The sequence below is a fragment of the Equus quagga genome, chromosome 15 (genome assembly GCF_021613505.1).
Source record: "Equus quagga isolate Etosha38 chromosome 15, UCLA_HA_Equagga_1.0, whole genome shotgun sequence".
In the NCBI taxonomy this organism is placed as follows: Eukaryota; Metazoa; Chordata; class Mammalia; order Perissodactyla; family Equidae; genus Equus; species Equus quagga.
This window is the reverse complement of record NC_060281.1, coordinates 32,378,757-32,403,578: the sequence shown is the minus strand read 5'-3', so window position 1 is coordinate 32,403,578 and position 24,822 is coordinate 32,378,757. Positions and strand designations below refer to the sequence as shown.

At 51.8% G+C, this 24,822-nt stretch overlaps 3 protein-coding genes across 4 annotated transcripts; all 3 read right to left on the bottom strand.

Moving 5' to 3' along the window:
• Positions 1–67: 67 nt before the first annotated feature.
• On the bottom strand, positions 68–13,818 carry VARS1 (valyl-tRNA synthetase 1). 2 transcript variants are annotated; one of them, XM_046639172.1, is made up of 30 exons: positions 13,524–13,818; positions 12,835–13,255; positions 11,608–11,742; positions 11,377–11,515; positions 11,011–11,135; positions 10,837–10,924; positions 10,533–10,633; positions 10,271–10,398; positions 6,909–7,073; positions 6,586–6,667; positions 5,970–6,089; positions 5,781–5,889; positions 5,596–5,690; positions 5,256–5,346; positions 4,887–5,011; positions 4,698–4,801; positions 4,453–4,611; positions 4,247–4,337; positions 4,031–4,136; positions 3,873–3,943; positions 3,664–3,789; positions 3,200–3,304; positions 3,041–3,109; positions 2,880–2,958; positions 2,626–2,753; positions 2,097–2,252; positions 1,719–1,925; positions 1,535–1,646; positions 1,079–1,404; positions 68–212 (listed from the first exon to the last, which is right to left on the bottom strand). In XM_046639172.1, the coding sequence occupies exons 2-30, from the start codon at positions 13,219–13,221 to the stop codon at positions 144–146; spliced, it is 3,798 nt and encodes a 1,265-aa protein (XP_046495128.1). In that variant the 5' UTR covers positions 13,222–13,255; positions 13,524–13,818; the 3' UTR covers positions 68–143. The 2 variants fall into 2 exon arrangements, with proteins under 2 accessions (XP_046495128.1, XP_046495129.1); XM_046639173.1 differs by having other exon boundaries at positions 10,837–10,921; positions 12,835–13,256; positions 13,526–13,817.
• A 739-nt stretch (positions 13,819–14,557) lies between these two features.
• LSM2 (LSM2 homolog, U6 small nuclear RNA and mRNA degradation associated) lies at positions 14,558–19,607 on the bottom strand. Its single transcript, XM_046639194.1, has 5 exons — positions 19,377–19,607; positions 18,716–18,783; positions 15,312–15,342; positions 15,153–15,212; positions 14,558–15,040 (listed from the first exon to the last, which is right to left on the bottom strand). Exons 1-5 carry the CDS (start codon positions 19,377–19,379, stop codon positions 14,915–14,917), a joined length of 288 nt encoding a protein of 95 aa, XP_046495150.1. The 5' UTR covers positions 19,380–19,607; the 3' UTR covers positions 14,558–14,914.
• A 1,054-nt stretch (positions 19,608–20,661) lies between these two features.
• HSPA1L (heat shock protein family A (Hsp70) member 1 like) lies at positions 20,662–24,439 on the bottom strand. Its single transcript, XM_046639193.1, has 2 exons — positions 24,307–24,439; positions 20,662–22,879 (listed from the first exon to the last, which is right to left on the bottom strand). The coding sequence occupies exon 2, from the start codon at positions 22,864–22,866 to the stop codon at positions 20,941–20,943; it is 1,926 nt and encodes a 641-aa protein (XP_046495149.1). The 5' UTR covers positions 22,867–22,879; positions 24,307–24,439; the 3' UTR covers positions 20,662–20,940.
• Positions 24,440–24,822: the final 383 nt, after the last annotated feature.

The window sequence follows — 24,822 nt, the reverse complement described above, 5'->3', positions numbered from 1 at the left end:
CTCTGAGGATTCAAGAACCCAGGCGCCAACACCCCCTCCCTGGCTCCACCACACAGTCAAGAGATGGTTTTGTGGCAAAATATTTTATTGCTGCCACCCCCCTGGTGGACCACTGGGGGTTATGAGGGTTGGAGATGGGTGTATCACAGCATCTTCTGAAATAGGGCAATGGCCTCGTCCACCTTCCTGAGCTCTGCTTCTGTCTGTTGCAGCTGGGGGTAGAAGAAGGGAGTGTTGGGTGCTGAGGACCCAGGCCCAAGAGAGGAGACCCCCCCAAATGCCCACAATGGCAGAGGGGTCAGAATTGGAAAGATGGGTGAGGACTATGGCCAGGGAGAGTAATTCGGGGACTATGTGTGCTTGGCTGGCCTGTTGCCCCCTAATTCTCACTAGCCTTCCCACCAGCACCCCCCCTTCTCGTCCACCATCACTGGCCTCTTGGGTCTTGCCTTTTCCCACAGAGTGGTCAGTTTTCAAGGACAAAGGGGCCTCAGAGCCCATGCGCCCCACCCAGTGGCCCAGCCCCACCCGGGTGGTGGAGCACAGCGTTGGGAATGCAGGCTCTAGGGAGGCACTTAGCCTTCACTTGTCAATGGCAATGGTGACGCTGCCTGCCCTGAGAGGGCTACTGGGAGAAGCAAGTGAGACAACCCCACGCAGCCACCAAGGCTCTGTAACCCTTAGCCTCCACTCCTGTTTCCCTCTGTGTCTGTGTGGTTTACGCCACTGCTCCTTCCTGGACAGATCCCCAGGTGAGCCCAGTGGGCTTCTAACTATATACGGTCCTGAGCCCAGCCCCATGAGAGTGGGATGCCGTGTTCCAGGCACTGGGTGGGTATGAGAGGTCTGGCTGGGAGGCAGGATACCTAGTTCTTGGTCTGCCTCCATCTTCAACTTGCTGCATAACCCTGGGCAGTGCCTCTGCCTCCCAGCTGTTCCTCATGTGCAAGAGGAGGAATCATAGGTTCCACTTGCTCAAGGGGCCTGGACAGAGTGCAGCTGCAGGAGTGGGGTTTGATGATGGAGGGAGGGGATGGTGTGGGAGATGGGGAAGGAAATGCCCAACCACACCACACACCTTGGCTTCATCTGCCTCCTGGACTTTGAGGGGCACCTTGACAGGGTAGCCCGAGGCGGCACGGCGCTCCCGCAGACGCTGGGCCTGCCGCTGCGCCTCACCTCGCTTGGCCTGCAGCTTGCCCAGCTCCCGGGCCGGGTCCACCAGCCCCTGAAGCTGCAGGTGAACGGAGCAGCGGTCAGAGGCCACGGCCACAGCACAGCCATGGGGTGCAGGAGCCCCCAGAGCCAGGACAGCCACCACACCCGCGCTGGCCAGCGCCTGCACATAGCCTGACACCGCTGACGCGAGGGCGCCTGTGGCCTCATCAGTCACTTCCAGGAAACCTGCCAGAAAAGGGAGGAAGGTGAAGCCCGGCCCCAAGGAGACAGGAGACAAGGCAGCCATGCTGGATACTGGTCCCCGAGTGGGCTCAGGGACAGTGGGACAGGGTAAACATGGGGGCCTGAGGCTCACAGTCAGGCCAGATCCGGGTGAGGTTGTAGTCAGCACGCAGGGAGCGCACAGCTCGAGTGATGCTCAGGGCCAGCTCCATGGCAGCTTCCGCCTCAGGGTCTTTCCAGGAGCACTGTGGGGCAGAGGAGGTGGTGAAGAAGGCTGGGGGACAGGCCTGAGCCCCCCTCCAGGCCACACCCCATACCTCTGAGGGCTCTGGGTAGGGGGTAATGCAGAGGCTAGGGGGAGCTTGTGGCGTCCGCCGGGGCAGCCTCTGGAACAGCTCCTCGGTCACGAAGGGCATGAAGGGTGAGAGCAGCCTCAGGCCAACGTCTAGACAGGTGTAGAGGGTCTGACGGGCGCACTCAGATGCCACCTGGTCCACTCCATTCAGCACAGGCTTCAGGCACTCCTAGGGGACAGGGAGGCATAGGGCTCAGGGCTGGAAAGGGTCTAGCCTGCAGCCCTCGCTGCACATGTGAGGACTGGGAGGGGGACAGGTTGGCTCAGGTCTCATGGCCAACCACTGGCAAAGCAAGGCCCAGGGCTCTGCTGTCCCCTGCCCCACTTGGCTCCTCCTTACCAGGTAGACATCACAGAGCTCATACAGCCAGAAGCTGTACTGGGCGGTGGTGATAGCTGGGAAGTCGTAGGCCTGGAAACCTTGGTTGCTGAGCCTCACGGCCTCAGTCAGCCGGCTGCGGATCCAGCGGTCCACCAGGCTCTCGTGGCCTCCAGGCTTGGGAGAAAGGGGCATATCAGCCAGGGGGCTACCATATGCCCAAGGGGAGGGGGCCAGAACCCCACAGGGGAAGGAACCATGGGCAAATCGGCGTTCCAGGAGCAACCACCATGTGCCCAGTATCTGGGGGAGATGGGACAGGCTCCCCGCCACCTTGAGAGAGGACCCAACGCCCTGGGCTTTCCCTGTAACCATCTGTCCCTGAATCCATCTGTCCACCCAGCTACAGGGAGGCTCCTTGGGGGCCAGGGCTGGGCTTCTTAACTCTGTGGCTACAGTCCTGACACAGCATGGGCCGTGCTTGAAGCTGGAGTGGCAGGGCTGCAGCCTGTGTGGCTGCTGGCCACTTCGCTGCCTACCAGGCCCTCACCTCAGAGGTGGGTGAGGGCACAAAACCCTTCCCAAGGCCACGGAGGGCAAACTTGGTGGCGTTCCAGAGCTTGTTGCAGAAGTGGCGGTATCCTAATATCCGGTTCACATCCAGGTTGATGTCACGACCTGGGTTGGGGTGGAGTGTGAGTCCTGGCTATTCTCCCTCCCTCCCACGCCCAGGGCGGACAAGGAGAGGGGTGGGCCTCAGAGGAGGAGGAAGGATGCGGCTGAGAGAGGTTTTGGGGGCCATACCCTGGGATGTGTAGGCGCACAGCCCAAACCGGAGCGCGTCAGTGCCACACTCGGGAATGCCCGCTGGGAAGTCGGCCTTCTGTGGGGAGGAGTCAGGGGGCGTCCGGAGCCAGCCTCACCCACCTCTGCCCACCCTCCTGCCCCAGGCTCACCCTCTGTACCTGCCCTTCTTTAGCCTTCTCCACCTCGCTGGGATCCAGGTTGCTGTTCAGTAACTGGTCGTGAAGGCCCTGAGGGGGAGGGGGAGTGTGGTCAGGGGCTGTGGCCACAGCCCCACAGCCCCACAGCCCTTCCCCACCTGGCCCAGCGCCCAGCCCCACCTGCAGGGAGACTCCATGGATAACGTCCAGAGGGTCGATGACATTGCCTAGAGACTTGCTCATCTTCCGGCCGTGGGCATCTCGCACGATGGCGTGGAGGTACACCTGTGAGGCAGGTGAAGGGAAGACCCATGAGGATGCATCTCTGCACCTAGACCCCAATGCCCCCTGCCAGGCCCTGCATCTGGTCTGCCCCACTCTGAACCTCAGGCCCCTTAGTGTCCCTGCCAGCCCATTCAGTGCCTTTATGAGACTCACAGGCACTCCCTCCTCTGGGAATGCAGGACACAGAATCAGTGAGCAGAGCCTAGGCTGGCTTTGTGCCCCCACAAGCCCCATGGTCCAACCTGCCCACAGCTGTCCTTAGGCCCTGCCTTGTGCCCCACCCATGCTGAGCCTCAGCTGTGGCACAGGAGGACAGGTGCAGTGGGGACTGTGGGAGGGGGTCTCAGCAGGCTTCACACCTCTCTGAAGGGCAGCCTGCCAGTGAGCTTCAGGCCGAGCATCACCATCCTGGCCACCCAGAAGAAGAGGATGTCATGGCCGGTCTCCAGCAGCGTCCCCGGGTAGAACACACTCAGATCTTCTGACTAGGGGCAGAGCAGAGCATGATGTGGAGCCACGCACCCACCTCCAAGACCCCACCCGACCTGGGCTGGCCTTAGGGACATACCTGGTTGGGCCAGCCCAGGATGGAGAAGGGGAAGAGGCCCGAAGAGAACCAGGTGTCCAATACGTCCTCATCTAAGGGAGGCCAAAGGTCAGAGGTCAGAGCCAGGAGGTGAGGATCAGAGCCCTACCTTTGCCCTCCCACCCCAAGCCCCGCCTTGCCTTGCTGGAGACTGATCTTGTCGGGGGACACTCCAAACTCCTTGGCTGCCTTCTCGAGGGCCTCGGCCTCGCTGCGCCCACTCACCCAGTACCGCCCATCAGGGTCCTGCCACAGGTGGAGTGAGTACCCAAGGGGATGCCTCTGCCTTGCCCTGACCCCTCCCCCAACCAAGCTCCCCCAGATGTGCCTGTATCCAGCTCTGGCCCAGCTCTCACCTCCCCTGGGGGTACAGCTGGGTCATTGACAGTGATGAAGTAGGCTGGGATGCGATGGCCCCACCACAGCTGCCGTGAGATGCACCAGTCCCTGCAAATGGCGAGGGGAAAGGGAGGGAATCAGCAAGGGGAGGGAGGTGCCCTGGCCTGTGCCAGGCTCAGCCCCTTGCCCAGTCACCCTCCCCACATCGAGGTGCTTGTCGCACCGGATGTTGTCCATCCAGGCGTGCCACGTCCGTTGATGGGCCTCAGGCAGGATGCGGAGGTCGCCCCGAGTCACAGCAGCACTGGCAGCCTGGGCCATCTCCCCACAGCGCACGTACCACTGCGGCCGCAGCAGAGGCTCCACCACGTCCTTGGACCGGCTACAAGTACATGTGAGTGAGGAGGCTGGGTGGGGAGCACCCTGAGGAGCCCTCCCCTCCCTGCTTCCTTGACCACGTCCCCTCACTTGCAAAGTGGCACCACCATGGGGTTGTCCTTGATGTCACGGAACAGCCCCTGCTCCTTCAGCGCCGCCAGCACTGCCTTCCTGGCCTCAAACCTGGGCAAGCCCTGGGTGAGAGACAGGCCTCATTATGGCCATGCCTAGGAACCCCGTTGTCTCTAGGCCCGGCCCCCACGCTGCAGGCAGTCTCACCAGGAAAGGTGGGGGCACGTTGACAAGGGCCCCTCGGGAGTCCATGATGCTGATGGCTTCCAGCCCATGCCGCTGCCCAACCTCATAGTCATTCTGGTCATGTGCAGGGGTGATCTTCACCGCACCTGGGGTGCACATGGGGGTGCTAGGGTCACGAGGGACTCAGTGGATTCCCTTCCCACATGCATCCCCTTTTGCTGAAGGATGTGGCTCCCACACCACCCCTGTCCCCTACTTCCCCAATACATCCCAAGAACCAGCCCAAGCCCTGCCTGTTCAGGCGAAGCATATTTTCTTTGAGAGGGAAGATGGACGGCTGGGTGTGCCTCATGGGCTCCTTCCTCTCCCCAAGGCCAGTCCCTTGCTCACCTGTGCCAAACTCCATGTCCACAAAATCATCAAAGACAATGGGGAGGCTCCGGGACAGGAATGGGTGGATCACACTCTTCCCCTTCAGGTGCTGGGGACAGAGGGAGATGTTAAAAATGCGTGACAGGCTGGGCCCAACTCCCCCCAACCCCAGACCGTGACTGTCCCAACACCCAAATTCCATCTTCAGGGCCAGAAAAGAGCCCAAAGATGAGTTTCTAATCCGATTCTCTCCCCTCAGCCAGAGGGACTCAGTCCCCATCCCACCCTCACAAATAGTATGGGAGCTCCTTTTCAGCCAGTATTCATCCCCCAACTGTGGGCAGCACCCTCACCATACCTGGTATCTGGGATCTTTGGGATGGACAGCTACAGCCACATCTCCCAGCATTGTCTCAATCCGAGTTGTCGCCACCACCACCTCTTCGTCACTATCTGGGGTGACAGGAGGCCTTGTGGTCATGGGGCTGGCCCCTTCCCACCCCTAACCCACCCAGCCCAGAGTCCTGTTGCCCTGGCTCCTACCTGAGCCTTGGACCTTGTAGGCAAAGGAGACAAGGACCCCAAACTCCACCTTCTCCTTGTAGCCAGGCACGGAGAGCAGGGTGCGACCTGTCAGCTCCTTCTTATCCACCTGTGAGATGGGTATTAAGAGAGGCGGCCCAGGGGATGGGGCTGCGGTAGAGATGGAGGGAGCCTGGGCAGGGGGCATACCTCAATGTCGGAGATGGCGGAGTTGAGGGTGCAGGACCAGTTGACAAGGCGGGTACTGCGGTAGATGACTCCTTCCTCGTGGAGCCGGACAAAGGCCTCTGTCACAGCTGCTGACAGTTTCTAGGGGGAGCAGGGGGAAATCAGAGATGGGCCTAGGGGCCCAGGCAGACTCACTAAGGCAGGAGGGTACAGTGAGACCCGGCCTGTCCAAAGTCCCACCACCCAGCACACTGACCCCTTTGAGGGCTGGAGGGGGGAAGTACTTTTCTTGAGGAGGAGAGGGGACAATGGGAACACAACGGCAGGCAACAAGCCTGATGAGGCTGGAGATGGCGGGGAAGCTATTTCGGTGTGGACAGGTGCTGGTGCAGAGAATCCTAGGAGCTCAGGCTCCCAGGGAGGGTGAGGCCCCATCATGTGCTGCCTGGAAGAATCTGAGCTCCTGGAGTGGCACTGTGACGTGGGGCGAGAAGTGGCATTTACAGCCAAGACCTTAGTGGTGTCCTCTGAATGGGCTCGCCTCTTGGGGAGAGCCACGGCACGTGTACTCTCTTCTGCGGGGGAGCCACTTGGGGAGCCTCCCACTCCTGCCCAGCCCTGAGACCCTCCTGCTCACAGGGTCCATGGTGAAACAGGCTCGATTCCAGTCCAAGGAGCTGCCGAGCTTCTTCAGCTGGTGGTAAATCCGGTCACCTTTCCTGGAAGTGGACAGACAGGCCAAGATCAGCATGCAGGCCTGAGCTAGGGGGAGACATTGGGTGGCTCATGGGGCAGCGTAGGGATCACTCATCCCTCTGAAATTGACCTGGGCCCCAGAGCCAACCAAATCTCTGTAAGGGGGTCTGACCCTGCAGCCAGGATCGCAGGTGACAGAGGTCTTATCTGGACAGGGGACAGGGAGCCAGGGCTACGATGCCCACAGGGCGGCTGCACACTCACTCCTCTTTCCACTTCCAGACCTCCCGGAGAAAGGCCTCTCGGCCCAGTTGGTGCCGGCTCAGCCCCTGCTCGCGCCAGAGTTTCTTCTCCACCACCACCTGAGTGGCAATGCCCGCATGGTCACAGCCGGGGTTCCACAGGGTGGTCTCTCCCCGCATTCGGTGCCTGTAGGAGGAGCATGGAGGACCAGAGGTGAGCAGGCAGGTAGAGCCTGGCACCAAAGGAAGAAGGGGCTTCTAGACAGGGAGTCAATGGACTCAGGAAAAAAAGGGGCAGTGGGGAGGGACCCTCCCGATTCTAAAATTATAGTCAGGGAGAGGAAATAAGTAAGGACAGTCTAGGCAATTTGGCAAGAGAAGAACAAAGAGGAGCCTCTTGCCCAATTAGATGGAACACAGGAGAAAGTTAGGACTGTTAAAACAGGAAGTTACTGTATGGGAACAAAGTTACAGACTGGGGAAACAAACCAGCCACTGGAAACAGATCCAAGCAGATTTAGTTGCTGTGAAAGATGGCATTTCCTTATCAGTAGGGGAAGGACAAACTATTCAACAAATTTGTTTGGGACAACTAGCTAATTAGTAGGGAAAAATCCCTCTACTTCCCCATATTCACAGAAATAAACTTTAGTCAGATTAAAGAACTCAAAATAAGAAAACAAAACAATGAGAAAAGCATCAGAAAATGACATAGTTTCCAAAAAAAAGAAAAAACAACACAGGTGAACATGTTTGTAACTTTGAGGTAGGAGAAGCCTTCCTTATCAAGACAGAACAGATAAAATCACAAAGAACGTTGGTAAACTGACTAGATCAAAACAAAACCCCAGAACAACAAATCCTCTGAAGTTAATAACAAGTGATAGACTGTTTTGGAGAAAATGATTGCAAGCTAGAAATGTTTTAGGGAATTAATGAGGAGATGAATTAGAGAAAGTGAGTAACATCGTGGGTCTCCAGCCCCCACTCTCTGGTAGAAGTACATGCAGTTTACTCTTAAGCTCTATTTGATGTGGTACAGAAAGCATTAAACGCTAGTGAACCTTGTGGTGACCTTTTAGAATCACTAGGCACATTAAAGGCGGGGAGAGGAAATTACTATAGAAACACAATAACACTGCATTCATACGCTATTTTCAATGACTCATCAAAGTGTATTACATTCATTACTTTATAAGTCTGTTTATCCCCACTGTGTTCAGATCTCCTTGGGGACAAGGACTGTAGCAACTCCGTTCTCTTGCAGATAATAGATACTCAGAAATGTTGCTTATATGAACATATTTTATGAATTCCAAGATATTGTTAGATATTATTATTAAAGACGTAAAGCATGAGAAATGAAGATAAAAATAGTGTTTCCCTAAAAAGTATCTCTTGGGGCTCAGATTAACTTGGCAAAAAATAAATCAATAAAATATCATGGATGTTCGTAGAAAAATACCCTATTCTCTCCTCTAGGAATAAAAAGGGAAAAATATAGATATACAACTCTCTTTAATTTCATTTTTATAATGTTTCGTTGGTGGAGATATTCAAGGCTGTTTGTCACGTGGTATTTTTGCTTCTACAATGTTGATATAAACCTATTCCATTTAAGAAGTGGGAGTTTCTAACATTTTATTTAAACCATGTCCATCAGAAAAAATATTGCTACTTTAAGAGCTTTGTAAGAAGTGTTATGTAAATAACTTGGCCATTATATGGTGTAGATATTTAATACAACTCTGTTTTTCTAGCTCTCAATTCCCTTGCAAAATGCTAAATCTGACATTGTATCTCCGGTGCCCAGAGCAGAGCTGGCACATAGTGATGTCCAATAAATACTTTTTGACTAAATTAATTTAATAAGTAGGTCACCAGAAAAACTTCTCAAAATTTAAAGATAATAAATAGACCGTGGTCTCCAAAGATAAAAAGTTGTTTTAAAATACTTTTTAAAAGGCATTTATCACCTGGAATAGTAGACTTTGTAGCTGTTAACTAATTAAAATATTAACAGGGTTGACGGGAAGCATGTGCTAGAACAGGAGAAAACATTTACAATATATACACCAAACGAAAAAATCAATACCTGGAATATGGAAAGAATCTCCCAGTAAACCAATGAAGGAAAAAAACAACAAAGAATCAATAGAACAATGGGCTAAAGATAAGTGCAGTTTATATAAGGGGAAACCTGACTGGCCAAGAAACAGGGAGAGGCACAGGCTCACTGCTAAGCCGACTGGCAAAGGAAGAGCGATGATGTCCAGGGTCGGCAAGGGCATGAGGAAATGAGTACCCTCATGGGCAAGTCTCGGAGGTGTAAATCAGTACGGCTGTTTCGGAGGGCCACTTGGCAGCTTCTATTCGTACTTAATATAGCCATGCCCCTGCGATGGAGCAGTTTCACTTCCTGGTAGCTGCACCAGAGAACTCTTCACATGTGCTTGAGAAAGCATGTACAAGACTGCGCATTCCAGCAAGGTTTTCAACAGAGAAAAATTAGGAACAACCATTAATAAAAAAGTCACTCTATTATGGTCCAGTCACGCTACGGAATACTGCGGAGCAACGAAAGAGCATGAAGTCAGTCTATGAATAAAGATAAGGGAAGGTCTCTAAGATAAACTAAGTGTAAGAAGAAAGTTGTAGACTAACATTTGGTTTAGCCCTTTATGTTAAAGAATAGAAAAGAAAAGCCTGCGCAGGGGCTGGCCCCGTGGCCGAGTGGTTAAGTTCATGCACTCCGCTGCAGGCGGCCCAGTATTTCGTTGGTTTGAATCCTGGGCACGGACATGGCACTGCTCATCAAGCCACGCTGAGGCAGCATCCCACATGCCACAACTAGAAGGACCCACAACGAAGAATATACAACTATGTACTGGGGAGCTTTGGGGAGAAAAAGGAAAAAAATAAAATCTTTAAAAAGAAAAAAAAAAAAAGGAAAAGCCCGCCAAAAAGGAAAACTATAAGTTTCTATGGGTGCATGTACGTGTAAGTAAATAGGAAAGATCTACATCAAAGTGGTAACAACGGCTAATTCTTGAGAGGGAGTAAGTCTGGAGGGTGTGGTCAGGAAATCTGAAGCTTTAAATTTTTACAAGAATATATTGACATACTTCTTGTTAAATTCAAAATAATGTTATTTTTAGTAGCAAGAGAAGAGAGTCTGCAAGTGGGGATGTTGGTTATTTGCCTAGGGCAGGATGCTAAGTGATCAGAGGGAAATGATGGAGAGAAGTATACCACCACCAGGGGGCAGAGCTGAGGGCCATTAGGGAAGGAGAGGATGGAGGGCCCCAGTCAGCAAAGAAAGGAACACGAGTGGAGAGCCAGAGAGGGCAGACATAACCAGTGGAGGGGAGGACAGGAGCTCACCATCGGGTCAGGGAGTCCTGGATGGCATTGGTGAGCGCGTGGCCCAGGTGCAGGGAGCCTGTCACGTTGGGGGGTGGGATGCACATCATGAAGATGCCCCGGGGATTTGGTGCTGACACACTGGAACGCTGGTGGGGAGAAAGGATGGGCTCAAGCTAAGGCTTCATGTCACCTCTCCCAGGCCCCTCCAGGGCAATGTATCCTTCAGCCCTGTCCTTCCCCGCCCCATCCCCTCCAGCCTTGGGCAGCAGTGCCCACTCACCCCGTACTCCGGCTTGAAGAAGCCCTGCTGCTCCCACCAAGGGTACCAGGCAGCCTCCACATACTGAGGGCTGTAGGAGTCAGGCATGGTGCCACTGACATCTGGGGGAGAGGAAGGGAAGGGTCGGTGCTGAGGCTAGGAGCAGCTGGGAAGGGGATGATGGGCCAGCAGAGAAGGACCTGGGCCTCTGCAAATCCTCACCAAGCAAAGTAGTGGGAGCAAGACAGAGCAAGAAGGGGTAAAAACAGAAGCAGCAGCAGCTGAGGAGGATGAAGAGTGGGGGGTCCCTTCCCCATCCTAGTACCTTTCTTTTCCCCAGGTGGGGTTGGGAGGTCATAGGTAATAACCCCAGGATCTCGTTTCTCCCTCTTCTCTGGTTTTGGTTTCTTCTGCTTGGGAGGGAAAGGATACAGGCCCGAACATCAGCCACCCCACCATGGCACCAAGCTTCTGCCCAGCTCCACCCCTAGCCTCTCACCTCCCCTGGGGGCGGCTGCTGCTGTTGGATCTTCTGCTTCTGTTGGAATTTCTCTAGCTTCTCCCGTTTCTTTGCCTCTTTCTTGAGTTGAGCAGCTGTTTTTGTGGGTGCAGGGACCTCAGGGCCTAGAGAGACGCACAGAAATGGAGACGTGGCCCGCTGGGCTTAGCCCTCTGTGAACGGTGCTACTATGTCCCAGATGGGCTATTTCAGCTGCCCAAGGGCTCTGCCATGCCGACCTCCCACCTCACCCTCCCACAGGCCCCTGTGCCAGTGATTCTGCCATTCCTAAGAGAAAAAAGAAAGTGAGCTGCATGGAAGGCCCCAGAGGGAACTCCTCCCCTCCTACCTACCTCCCTTCCTCACCTGGCTGTTGGGAAGGAGGCCTAGCCCCTGAGTACAGAACCACCTCTCCCAGCACAGCCCGGAATTCTGGCTGCTGGACACATGTGGTAAACCAGCGAGTCACATTACCCCAGACCCGGCGGGCAGAGGGGTCCAGGACCTGGGATGGGGAAAAGAAATAACTATCCTTAGTCACCCCACAGTGAGGTCTGAGAGAGCTGCCTCATTCTTCCCCAGGCCCCAGCCACTCACATATCGGAAAGGCAGCAGCAAGGCTGTGACAGCCGCCAGGTCAGCCAGAGTGGGGGCCTCCCCAGCCAGGTAGGTGTGCAGCCGAAGCCACTCTTCCAAGGGGCTCAGGGCCCTGCCCAGAGCCCCCAGTGCAGCCTAGCAGGAAGGGGAAGGGGTATGAGACAAGGTTTGGTCGACCTCAATCCCCTCCCCCACCAATCCATTTGGCCTCCTTCCACTCCACAAATCAGTACCTCCGAAAGAGTCTAGTTTCTTCTTCACTGAAATGGTCCTAATAAAAATACTTCCTATTCCTTCATTAAATTCCTACTGAACTCTTTATTATATGTCAGATGCAATATATTAAACACAAGAAGTTAGAGTAAAGATTACATGAGGCAACACTTAATTGCTTCAACAAATATTTATTAAGCACCTACTACATGCCAGGCTCTTCTCTAAGGAATGAGGAGATAACTTGAACAGATGGAGCCCCTGACCTGGTGGAGTTTACTGTCTAATGGGAGAGACAATAAATGAGCAGATATAGAACGCATGACTATTTTTCTCCTCAAGTGCTGAGAAGAAAAATTAACCAGGGGGACTGGGAATTCTACACGGGGGGGGGGGCTCTATTTTAGATAGGGTAATCAGGACATGAGGGAGCAAGCCAGGGTCTATGTCACACATTCATTCATTCACTCAAGAAATACTAAGTATCCACGTGTGCTCCATACTCTACAAGGAGGCAGTGTTATAAAGTCCCTAAGGCACAGCCCCACTCTGGAAGGACTCAGTTACAGTCTGCTGTGGTTATCTCTCCTTTCTCTTACTTCCCAGAATCCTCATTTCATCTCTTTCATCTCTTCCCAGCAACTGTCATCTCTCCCCACCCTACCTGCCTCTCTCATCTCTTCTTCAGCCAGTCTTTCCCACAATTCACAGTAATCGCTATCCTCACAGTTTCAGACTCATCAAACTTCTACTCAGAGACTTTAAAGCTCCTGGCACTAAGCTGTTCTCTGCACATATCTTTTAACGTCCTCAACATGAAAACTTTCGTTCTCATAGACATAGGAAGACTAAGGCTCAGAGGCAGAAACCCGCCCAAGGTTACCATACCAGGAGGCTATCTGGGATTTGATGGATCTTTTCCACATCTGACAGGCTATCTTCCTGTGTCATTATCCATTCCAATCCCTGCTTCCTTCTTCTAAATTTCCCCCTCCTCTTCTTCTCCCTACTCACCTGGGGGTCCTGGGCGGAGCTTCGGAGTCCCAAGGCTGGCAGCGTTGCCCCACATGCAGCTGGTATTAGCTCCGTGTCGGAGTAACTGACCCACTGTTGGACAAGGACGGCTGCCCGGCTACCCCCAGGGCCCCCCAGGCCTGCTGGCCACAGCAGCTGGGCCACAGCTGTGGCCCCCCACACCCAGAGCCCACCGGGCCCCTGCTCTAGGGCGGGCAGGCGGGGTGGGGGAAAGGGAGTCCTGCTGGTCGGGGGCGGCTGGAGACAGATGCGGGGGTGGGCTCCTCCCCATCCCGGACCCTCCCCAGCCTCCCCGTAGCGCGCAGCTATGAGGGCTCGGAGGCTGGGGAAGGCATCCGGGTGAGGGGAGACGTAGAGGATGGACATAGTTATGCAGGGGCTCAGACGAGGTGGAAAAAAACCTAGGGACAAAGAGAGACAGGGGAAGACTGAGGGACCCAGAGGGGTCCTATTTGAGTAGAGAGGGGACACTCATGGGGGCTCCTCTACCGCAGGCGCCCGAGGCCCCCAGGACTGGGGTTCTGATCGGGCCTCAAGAGCCGAGGGCCCGGCTCTTGTAGTGACAGTGACCGTGAAGACTCCCCATGATCGCAGGTCCTCGGGAATGTGGGAGGCTAGGAGGGGCTCCTCGGCGTCCGGCGGGACGCGGGTTCGGGCCGCAGGTACGTACTGGAGGGAGGTGGTCAGACTGAGCCGGGCGCCGGCCAAAGCTGGACCGGCCTAGCGGCCGGGGCCGAGGAGTCGGGCGGGCCGGGACGGTGGGCGGTGGTTCTCCGGGCAACCCTAGCTCCCTGCGACAGCCGCCCGGCCGTCGGCGCCCACGTGTTCCCCCTTTGTGACAGCGAGCGCTTCCGGGCCCGCGGGTCCTGGCGCGGGCGGCCGAGCCCCGCCTGCGTGTGCGCGCTCGGCCCGCTCCTGCCCGACACCGTCCCAGGCGGCGCCGCCCGCCCGCCGCGGCCGCACGCACCGGGAAGGAAGCGGGGCGCGGGCACGGGAAGGAGGGCGCCCGGGACAGCGCTCCCGTCAGGCTCCGCCGCGGGCAGCCCACGCGGGGCCTCGGGCCGGCCGGGCGGGAGGGCGGCGCCCAGTGGGCAGCTCAGGAACCGGCCCCGGAGGATGCTGCCGGACGCGGGCCGAGAGGCTCCTTTTCGCCAAGGCTCTGGGCTTGCCGCTCCTCCCTGCGCCTCGTTTCCTCCCGGTTGAGAGGAGGGAGGCGGGCCGGATGGCTTCCAAGGGCCCTTAATGCTGAAAACTCTCATCTGCAGTGGGAACTCCTGTTTGCTGAACGAGTGAATGAACAGTTAATTCCCAGTCATGACTCTCCACAATAAAAATTGTCACTTGTGTCTATCTGCTATAGATATTCAGTGTACTGGTTTGGCTGGGTTGAGGAAGAAATCCGGCAGCATCAAATACATGTTGGTATCTCATAACATCGTCAGTTAATGGAAGAACAGAGATGGAAGCCCTCGTTGTAGGTACAGTGTAAGCAAAAAGCCATGTAGGTAGAGGCATGTTCAGGAAACACGGTGTAGTCTAGTCGAGGTAATTACATGGTTTATACCAAGGACAGTAGTGGCAGATAATGCTGGGATCGGTTGGATTCTTGGCTGGGGTAATGGAAAGTAACAGGGTTTGGGTGAATTCCCCAGCCCTTTCCCACCCTCCAGCCTCCATCCCAAAACACACGCAGAACCAGAACTCAAATTTGCATCATAAATTTTATTCCCGATGCGGGACAGATTACTTCCATCCCCAAAATGAATCACATGCTATCCTGGAGAGATCTAGGAGCTTCTCCCACCATCTCCAGGGAAGAAGTGAGAAAGGCAGGTGCTGGGGAGAGGGAAGGCTTTGCAGTTCCCCAGCCTACTTATGCCCCCCTTCTCAACAGAGGATAGCTGCTCCCCAGTATTCTTCTCATCCACTCATCCCTTAAAAAAAAAAGTCTATTAAAAACAAAACAAAAATAACATCTCAAGTATGGGAGGGAGGGGTCCTGGGCTGTGACTTGAGGTTAAGGGCCACCAATGGAAGGGGGAGCGAGGAGGAGGAGCCATCACTGTTTCTGCTGTAGGGCCTCCTTCCTTGCTGCATCCTGTAGCAACTGTGTGTCGACCTCATCTGCTGGCAACTGCACATAGCGGACCACTGAGCCCCGGATGAAGCAGTTCTTCACTGATAACTAGACAAAGAGAGACAAATGTGAAAACATCCTTAAAAATGTCCTCTGTCCACCCAGGAGCCTTCTGCCTTTAAAGGTGTTTCCTCCTCTCCACCCTAGCCCCCCAACTTACCATGTGAGGGTATTTCTCAGGGTCTGTGACACTGATGTCAGTTAGTTTGATGTTGAGATACTAAAAAAAAGAACACCATCACTAGACCTACAGACAAGATGCAATCACCCAACCCTCTCCTTCCCCAAGACCTGGTTCAGGGCCCCGTCTATGTCTCACCTGATCCACAGAATGGAGGGTGCCACAGATGCTGTCGGGGCAGAGGGAGGGAAAAGTCAAATTAGTTTACTTCAAAGTCAACATAGAGGTGGCTTCAAAGCAGGGATAGGAACACAGCTGGAGGAAGTCAAGGACTTGCGGAGGCCAATGAAACCAAAAGGGGGCACTCCGAAGCCCTGAAGCAGGAAAGACTGCTTCCAGAGTGCCGCGTTACTTTAGACCTCACATCTCCTCTCCCTAGACCAACCCACTCCTCACAGCCACCATGAAACTGCTATGGCTAGACCTGTATTCTATCTTTATTCCACACAGAACTTCTAACTTTTACAGGCACTTTATAATCTTTTAGCTACTTTACAAAGTAGCTATTACCATCCAGGGGCTCAGAGAGGTTGTGTAATTTGTCCAAGTTTAGAATAAATAAACAGGGACTTGAGTCCAGGTCTATCTGACTTGCAGACCATCAGCTATTTTCAAACATTTATTGCCTTGGAACCAGTGCCCCATATGTAACACACATACAGTAGCTAGCATTGTTCTTGATGATGAAGGCACAAGGGACATCCTCTCCCTTCCCCAATCCTTGAGCCCCCTGAAATGTTAATAAGGAATACTATCAAAACACCAGTGTTCCAAGCCATGCTACCTCTGCCCCCCAACTTCTTTAATTTCTGTCAATGGCTTCAACACTAAGTCCTACAACTCAAACCCTCTGAGCTGCACTTCCCATGAATCCCCCATATGCTGATGTCTTTCTAATAATTGTTTCCCTTTTTAGTTTGACTTCTACAAACCAAGGTCTTATTACATCTCAATCCAGGCCAGCCTCCAACCTGGCCGTCCTCATCCTAACCGTCCTGCATGTCATGACCAGATTCTAAGTTCTTTTGAGCCATGGTTCTCAAACACTGATGTGTGCTCAAAGGTTTGAGTCCATGACAAAATAGTTAACAGGCTAGTATTGTGTGTGTTGAGTGTGTATGTAATGTGCTAAAGGCTGTCAAGAGTTTTTTTCCTAAGAATAACTGCTCTTTAATTATCCTTCCTATCTTTATGGTATTAAAAAAATTTTTTTAATGGAATGACTATAATAAACGGCAATTTTAAAAATGTCTTTATCTTGCCAAAGATAAAGTTCGAAGTTAGCCGTTGGACCCTAATTTTTGTAAAACTCTAAGTCTTTGAAATCCAGTGTCTGAGACCTACTGCCTCAGTGCTGGTTTCACCATATCCCTGGCTGCTGAGAAACCTGACAGCACCCTACCACACCGTGCAGCAGTGAAGTAACTTTCAGGAATTGCGTAAGGTGGTGTCATTTCATTCAGTCCTTTAAGAATGAGATATTTGGCACAAAACTGGTGTGACAACAAGCATGAGAGAAAGAGCTTTTCTCCCAAACCAATGGACTGCTTCCGGACCCTGTAAGTCCTCGCTTTAGGACCTGGAGCTATAACAAAACAGTTATTCTTTCCGTATGGTGGCTTCCAGGAAGGAGAAAAGAGGAAAATCAAAAACAAGTCAATTTACAGAATTGCCTAGGGCTGGTTCTGGCTTCCACATCTGTCACTAGATATGGCCCTAATCTATATGCCATCAATACTATATGCATTGCCAGTGCTGCAGATGGAAATCTCTGATCTAAAAGGCAAGTCGCTCCCCTCACCATTCTCTGCCATGTCGATGTTTCCCTCACTAAGAAATTATCTCCCAAAGAAATGAGACACTGTTAAGGAGAGAATACATTGATTCAAATTCTAGAAAGTTTGGACAACCAGATACTAAGTATCAATATTTTAAATGAATATTTCATTTTAAAGGATTTTTTTCTAAAGAAACAATCAGATGTGTACAAAGATGTACGCATGAGGACGTTCAGGGCAGCAACTTTTGTAAAAGCAAAGAAGTGAAAACAGCCTAAGTGTCCAATAGCAAGATCTTGGTTAAATTAGTTTCAGCTAGCTAATAAAAATGTCATTCAGACACTAAGAATGTTAAAAATAAACTTTATTGACAGAAAATATCCAGAACATACTGTTAAGTGAAGAGCAAGTTTCACAATTGCATAGAGAATACTACTCCAGTTTTAATTTAAAAAAAGGTGGGGTGGTGGCAGACAGAATTGGATTTCAGTTCTGGCTGTCATTAACTAGTTGTGTAGACTTGAGCAAGTCTTTTAACCTATCTAAGCTTCAGCTTCCCCATGTATAAAACAGCAACGATAGTATATGTCATGTAGGGGAGTTATGAGAATTAAATGAGTTAATAAATATAAAGTACTCAGAATAGTGCTTAGTTGACAGGAGGTTCTCAAATGTTAGCTATTTTTCTTTCTTTCAGCATACATTTATTAAGTACCTACTATACACCAGGCCTATGCTAGACTTAGGTACACAACGGTAAGCTTAAACATGGTCCTGGCCCTGAAGGACAGGCCATAAACAGGAAATATATTTCTATGAAATCACAATCTGAGAAGTATCCACTAGGAAGAAAATAAGACTTTATGATAGAGAGGTCTACTTGACGACAAGGACTAGGAAAAGTCACTCCAAGGATACAGCATTTTTTTCTGTGTGAGGAAGATTAGCCCTTAGTTAATACCTATGCCAATCTTCCTCTGTTTTATGTAAGATGGAGCCACAACGTGGCTTGACAAGTGATGCTAGGTCCACGCCTGGGATCCAAACCTGAGAACCCTGGGCTGCCGAAGCAGAGCGCGTGAACTTAACCACTACGCCACGAGGCCAGCCCCAAGGATATAGCATTTACTCCAACTCCTGAAGATGATTAGGAGCTAATGATACGAGGAGGTAGGGAATGTAAAAGCAATACAGACAGAAGGGACTGCATTGGTCATGCGTTTACCCTTTACATTTTCTTTCCAAAGGGAGATTATGCCACATGTACTATTCTGCAACAGCTGTCCATATCAACGCGTCTCTTTCCCATGTGACAGCTGTATAATATGGAAGCACAGTACCACAATTTAATTAACCCATTCCCTATTGATGGCTATTTGTTTCCATTTTTTGGCTATCACAAAACTACAGACCTCTTTGTACATATATCTCTACTTGTGGAACTAATTCTTAAATTTCTAGAAGTTGGGTCAAAGGAGTACATAATTTAATTAGAAAAAATAAAAATATGTTCGTTTTGCAGAAAATTATTACTGCTGCCTCCACCTTCTAACCTCTCTCTAGCACTTATTCTTTATGTATTTCTTTGTATTGTTTTCCAATACAAGATACAACTCCCCAGCTAATCTCTAAGCGTAACGCACAATTCATTTATTTCTTCCGTATCTCTCACCTTCCCTAATTCTCAAATATTTGTCAAGTTAAAGAGGTGCTAGAGTCCTGGACACATCCACCCGCTATAGATTTGCTGGAATAGGTACCTACCTCAGGTCGTTCTTGAGTTCCACGACCACATCCTTGCCCACAAGGGACTTGAAAAAGGAATAGAAGAGCTGGTGGGAGAGAGGGGGGAACCATCATGTGGGAAGGGACGTGGTACAGAGGAGCGTCCCCGCCAGTATTACCAAATACCGGTAGTGGGATCCCGCCACATCTCTGGCAGTTCTCAAAACTTCACAGGAAAGAATACTCAGTGACGGGGATCAACGGCTGGAGCCCAGATGATTCTGCACACTTCACCGAGCCCGACATAAAGCCCCAGAGGGAGGCTCTGCCCGGCACCCCTCGGGCTCTCCGGGCCGTCTCTCCATCCACCCCCTCTCCTGGTGTCCTGTCCACTCCTCCCAGGGAACTGTAGAAAGTATCTCACCCGCACCTCCCAAGCCTGGTCTCCGTCAGGGAACCGCTCCTAGAGGTCTAGCTTTTCCCTCCTCCACTGTCCCCGCCGACTCTCTTTTTCTCCTCATAAGGGGAAAAAAATCCCATTTGCTCAAAAGAATTTGAGGCGCAGGAACCAAGGATGGAGGGAGAACTCCAGGGCCCAACTCCGGCCCAGAGGGACAAAGCCGGGACCCCCACTGCGCCCCAGACCGTCCGAACCGCCCGCGCTCCCGAGGGCGCCCCCTTATGACGTCACGGCACCTACCATGGTGTTCACCCGCGCGCTGCCGGCCGCACCGGGAGGCGAGAGCCGGGTGCCACGGGCGGGAGGCCGGGCGGGAACCGGAGCGCGAGCCCGCGCGTGGGGCGGGGGGGGGGACGCGCTGGCGCAGCGGGGAGCGCCCTGCAAAGCTCCGAGGAACGAAGGAGAGCGCGCGGCTAGCTCGTGGCTCGGGGGAGCGGGCGGGATAGGGCCGGGGGGACGCTGAGGCTGGGAATGGGGCGGGACTTCCTGCCTTGTGACTTCCTCCCGAAGCGGTGGGCTCCTACCGCGCAGGCGCGGGCCCGAGCTCCTGCCCGAGCGTTGGAGAGGGTGGTTGCCTCCCAGAGGCTTTGTTCTTGTCTATAACAGTACAGGCCACAGCGTGATTTGCTCACCTATGGGCACTTGCCATTGAAAACTGTTGGGGAGTTTGTGAAAACTCATATGATTTATACACTTTTGTATATATGTTACACGTTGATAAAAAGTAAAAAAAAAAAAATGTTAAGGATTCCTTGAGATTAGGAGCCTGAGCACAAATCTTGATTTTATAAGGGGTTCCCAATAAACATCTCTCTCCCAAGGACCCAACCTCAGTCCACATTTCTTCTACACTTTTGCCTAGCACTGTCCTGTAAAGGACTGAGTAAAACCAAACACAGAGACCGGCTCAGGGATAGAAATACCCATTCTAACATTGCACTTATGCCCGCTAAAACACAAAGGGACACAAATGCACACTTACATATATTTCTATACTCATGTCCCCAAGGCTTTTAGAAACATGAAATATTATGTAATAGGTGAGAACATGTTTTCAAGAAGTAAGACTGTACTAAATCCTCCATTTCTCATCTTGAATAAAAGTACCCGTTTGTCAGGAGTTTGTTGTAGAAATGTTTTCTGCATGTAAAGGGTGTATAATAATGGACTCTAAGTGCACAGGTGCTGGATCTCCCAGACCCCACCTATAAGTGATATCAGGACAATGAGTAGGACTTTGCCCGGCCAGCTGAACCCTTAGCACTTAAACCAGTCTATCACTGAATATAAGCAGTAATTAGTTAGCAACTTCTCTAGCTGAGGCTAAAGGTGCCTGATGGTGATGTTATTTTCCTGCTTGAAATAATAAGCTCATGAATATTCAAATACTTTGCCCTTACCAGCTTTAATCATTCACAATTAGCTCATAATCAGACCACACATGCTCTCTCTAGAAACTCTGCTCTTCCTTACTTTTCAAAATACACGCACAGTCTAAAGATGCCAGAAGCAATGTGCTTTAGGAACAAATTTACTGAGTGACACATAACCATCCACACAGGAAGAAGAAAGTTGGGGAGGCCAGAAATAAATAACAGACATTCAAATTCATCAATGGTTCAAAGAGGGGCCTAGTTTGGAGCTGAAAGTTGGAGTGTGAAAAGTTGATATATGAGACACCTCCATCAGAATCCCAAAGAGATGGTAACAGGTTCAGGTCCAGTCAACTCAAGAATCATAACAATGTTTGAAGATGAGGAGAACAAAATTCATCTTAAGGCCCCCTCCAGCTCCAGATGAAAGATTAATCTACTTCTTCGATGGTGGGGCCTGTGGCAGCCCTTCCAGGCGTATACCCTCTTCCACAGGCAGGCCCGGCACATCCTCCCTGGTAGAGTTTTGTGATAATTGGGTTACACACTTTCTCGAGTTCCTTTCTCTTATGATCATACTCATCTTTCTCAGCCAGTTGATTGGCCTCCAGCCATGAGAGGACCTCATTGCATTTAGTCAGTATTTTCTTTTTATCAGACTCACTAATCTTGCCCTTCAAGCCTTCATCACTCACAGCACTCTTCATGTTAAAAGCATAGGATTCTAAGGCATTTTTTGCAGAGATTTTCTCTCTCTGGGCCTCATCTTCAGCTTTATATTTCTCAGCCTCCAGAACCATGCGCTCAATCTCCTCTTTGCTGAGGCGGCCCTTGTCATTGGTGATGGTGATCTTGTTGGCCTTGCCTGTGCTCTTATCCATGGCTGTTACATTAAGAATACCATTGGCGTCGATGTCAAAGGTCACCTCGATCTGAGGAACTCCTCTGGGTGCAGGGGGGATTCCAGTCAGATCAAAGCGCCCCAGCAGGTTGTTGTCCCGCGTCATGGCCCTCTCGCCCTCGTAGACCTGGATCAATACCCCGGGCTGGTTATCTGAGTAGGTGGTAAAGATCTGCGTCTGCTTGGTGGGGATGGTGGAGTTGCGCTTGATCAGGACAGTCATCACGCCCCCCGCCGTCTCCAACCCTAGGGACAGGGGAGCCACATCCAACAAAAGCAGGTCCTGTACCTTTTCAGACTTGTCGCCCATCAAAATGGCTGCCTGTACTGCAGCCCCATAGGCCACCGCCTCATCGGGGTTGATGCTCTTGTTGAGATCACGGCCGTTAAAGTAGTCCTGCAGCAGCTTCTGAACTTTAGGGATACGGGTGGAGCCCCCTACTAAAACAATGTCATGGATTTTAGCCTTATCCATCTTCGCATCACGAAGAGCCTTCTCCACAGGCTCCAGAGTGCTCCTAAACAGGTCTGCACACAACTCTTCAAACCGGGCTCTGGTGATGGACGTGTAGAAGTCGATGCCTTCAAAAAGTGAATCAATTTCCAAGTTGGCCTGGGTGCTGGATGACAGCGTCCTCTTGGCTCTCTCGCAGGCGGTGCGCAGCCGCCTAACAGCCCGCTTGTTCTGACTGATGTCCTTCTTGTGTTTCCTCTTGAACTCTTCCACAAAGTGGCTCACAAGCCTGTTGTCAAAGTCCTCTCCACCCAGGTGGGTGTCCCCAGCTGTGGCCTTTACCTCAAAAATCCCATCATCTATGGTCAGGACGGACACATCAAATGTGCCTCCACCCAGATCAAAGATCAGAACATGTCTCTCTCCCTGACCTGCTTTATCTAAGCCATAGGCAATGGCAGCAGCTGTGGGTTCGTTGATAATTCTTAGCACATTGAGACCCGCAATCACACCTGCATCCTTGGTGGCCTGGCGTTGAGAGTCATTGAAATAAGCTGGCACAGTGATCACAGCATTGGTGACAGGGTGGCCCAAAAAAGCCTCAGCAGTCTCCTTCATCTTAGTCAGCACCATAGAAGAAATTTCCTCAGGATAGAAAGCTTTTTTCTCCCCTTTGTAGGACACCATTACCTTGGGCTTGCCTTCGTCATTGATTACTTGAAAAGGCCAAAGTTTCATGTCTGATTGCACTACAGGATCATTAAATTTCCTGCCGATCAGACGTTTGGCATCAAAGACAGTGTTCTGGGGATTCATGGCTACCTGGTTCTTGGCTGCATCCCCAATGAGCCGCTCGGTGTCCGTGAAGGCCACGTAGCTGGGAGTGGTGCGGTTGCCCTGGTCGTTGGCGATGATCTCCACCTTGCCGTGCTGGAACACCCCCACGCACGAGTAGGTGGTGCCCAGGTCAATGCCAATGGCCATTCCCTTAGCAGCAGCCATGGTTTTCCGAGGCCTGAGGAGAAAGAATGAGAAAAACTTTTGGCAGACGGCTTTTTAAACTTTATTTATTTCTTACTTTTAATTGTGGTAAAATACACATGAAATTTACCCTCTTAAACATTTTTAATAGTACTGTTCAGTACTAAGTTCATTCACATTGTTGTCCAACCAATCTCCAGAACTCTTTTTATGCAAAACTGAAATTCTATACTCATTAAACAACTCCTCATTCTCCATCCATCCAGTCCCTGGCAACTGCCATTCTACTTTGTCTCTATGAATTCACTACTCTACGTACCTCACATTAGTGGAATTATATACCATTTTTCTTTGTGTGACTAGTTTACTTCACTTAGCATAATATCCTCAAAGTTCATCTGTTACAGCACGTGTCAGACTTTCTTTCCTCTTTAAGGCTGAATGATGTTCATTATATGTATATACCACATTGGTTTATTCACTCATTCTCTCCGTGGACACGTGGGTTGATTCCATCTTATGGCTACTGTGAATAACACTGCCATGAATTCAGTCTACAGGAATCTTTTGGGTATACAAATATCTCTTCCAGACCCTGCTTTCATTGCAGAGAGCTTTTTGGACAAGCTAGACAAAAGTAGTCTTAGCCAACTGGAAGGAAGTGGGAGGCATGGGGGTACACTGTTTTTGATTTCTCACAGGGCCTACTCAACTGTCCTGTTCCTATGTCTGTGATATATTTTATTCTGAGATCGTACCTGTCTCCTGCTGAACTAAAATTATTTTACGTTCTGCTCTCCTCATAGACATTAATCTCCGCACTTGAGTTAAGCTGCCTTTGTGGGCTCCTTTACCCTCTCTACTAGGGATCTGTGGGAATAAATTTGGACCAGTCTAAAGAGGTCTGCTAGGAACCCAATCAAGCGCTCACAAGTTTTCTCAGGTGAGGTGGAACGCTGCAAGCACTATCTTTCTGGGCCAGCCCCATGGCTGAGCGGTTAAGTTCGTGGGCATCGCCTCCGCAGCTCAGGTTCCGCTGCTTCAAATCCTGAGTGGGGACCCAGCACCGCTCATCAGGCGGTGCTGAGATGGCTCCCACATAGCAGAGCCAGAGGACCTACAACTAAAATATACAACTATGTACTGGGGAGCTTTGGGGCGAAGAAGAAAAAAAAACTGGAAGATTGGTAACAGATGTTAGCTCAGGTGCCAAGCTTTAAAGAAAGAAAGAAAAAAAGAAGTATCTTTCTCTTTCTGCAGGATAAAACTGTTATCTGGATACAGTGAAAGGCTCTGACCAATCCCAGCTACCCTGGAGCTCCTCAAAGGATTCCCCTTCCCACGGTGACCAATGCCCCCATACCTTACACTTAAACAAACTAGAGACCCTTGCAGCACTCTCTCAAATAAGGACCTACCAGCTCCCATTCAAATGAGAGCTCTCCTGCTCTCCTGACCTACCTCGTGTCCCTCCGCCTTCGATCCAGTTTGGTAATGTTCGGATTAGAACCCTCTGATTGAGAGCTCCCTCAACATGGAAACTGCGCAGCCGGTGTCCCCCCACCCCCTCCCTCCCCGCCCTACAACTTTGAGCCGGCTCCGGTCCCACCATCCTGCTTCCAGTCTAGCCCATGAGGTCAGGGGTAGCATGTCCATTGTAACGCGACTGAGGGGGAGAGGCGTCAACGTCCCCGCCCCACTTTCGTAATGTCAACACTCCCGCCCAGCCCGCCCCCCACCCCCAGATGCCGCCCCGCCCACCCGCTCCCTATCCCAGATGCCCCATCTCCGACCCTCCCAGCGAACCCCAGTCCCGGAGGCTGTGCCAGCCCAGCAAGCCCCAGAGGAGTCTGGAGAGTTCTGGGAGGAGCGGCACCCAAGATGCTGATTGGTTCCAGAAAGCCTGGGGGCGGGACGCGAGGAGAAACCCCTGGAAAATTCCCGACCTGGCAGCTCCGCCGAGCTCGGTGATTGGCT

Bases quoted from the DNA above. Each gene is read 5' to 3' on its own strand.
- VARS1 (XM_046639172.1), bottom strand. From the start codon at position 13,221: ATGTCCATCCTCTACGTCTCCCCTCACCCGGATGCCTTCCCCAGCCTC. The intron at 5,691-5,780 runs GTAGGAGCCAGG...CTGTCACCCCAG, and splicing joins CTACAAGGTCCAAGGCTCAG to ATAGTGACGAAGAGGTGGTG. The intron at 2,253-2,625 runs GTGAGGGCCTGG...CTTTCTCCCAAG, and splicing joins TGCCCTCACCCACCTCTGAG to CCTGGAGGCCACGAGAGCCT.
- LSM2 (XM_046639194.1), bottom strand. The intron at 15,343-18,715 runs GTAGGTACCTAT...CTGCCCCGACAG, and splicing joins GAACTCAAGAACGACCTGAG to CATCTGTGGCACCCTCCATT. The intron at 15,213-15,311 runs GTGAGACATAGA...TCTTTTTTTTAG, and splicing joins CCCTCCATTCTGTGGATCAG to TATCTCAACATCAAACTAAC.
- HSPA1L (XM_046639193.1), bottom strand. From the start codon at position 22,866: ATGGCTGCTGCTAAGGGAATGGCCATTGGCATTGACCTGGGCACCACC.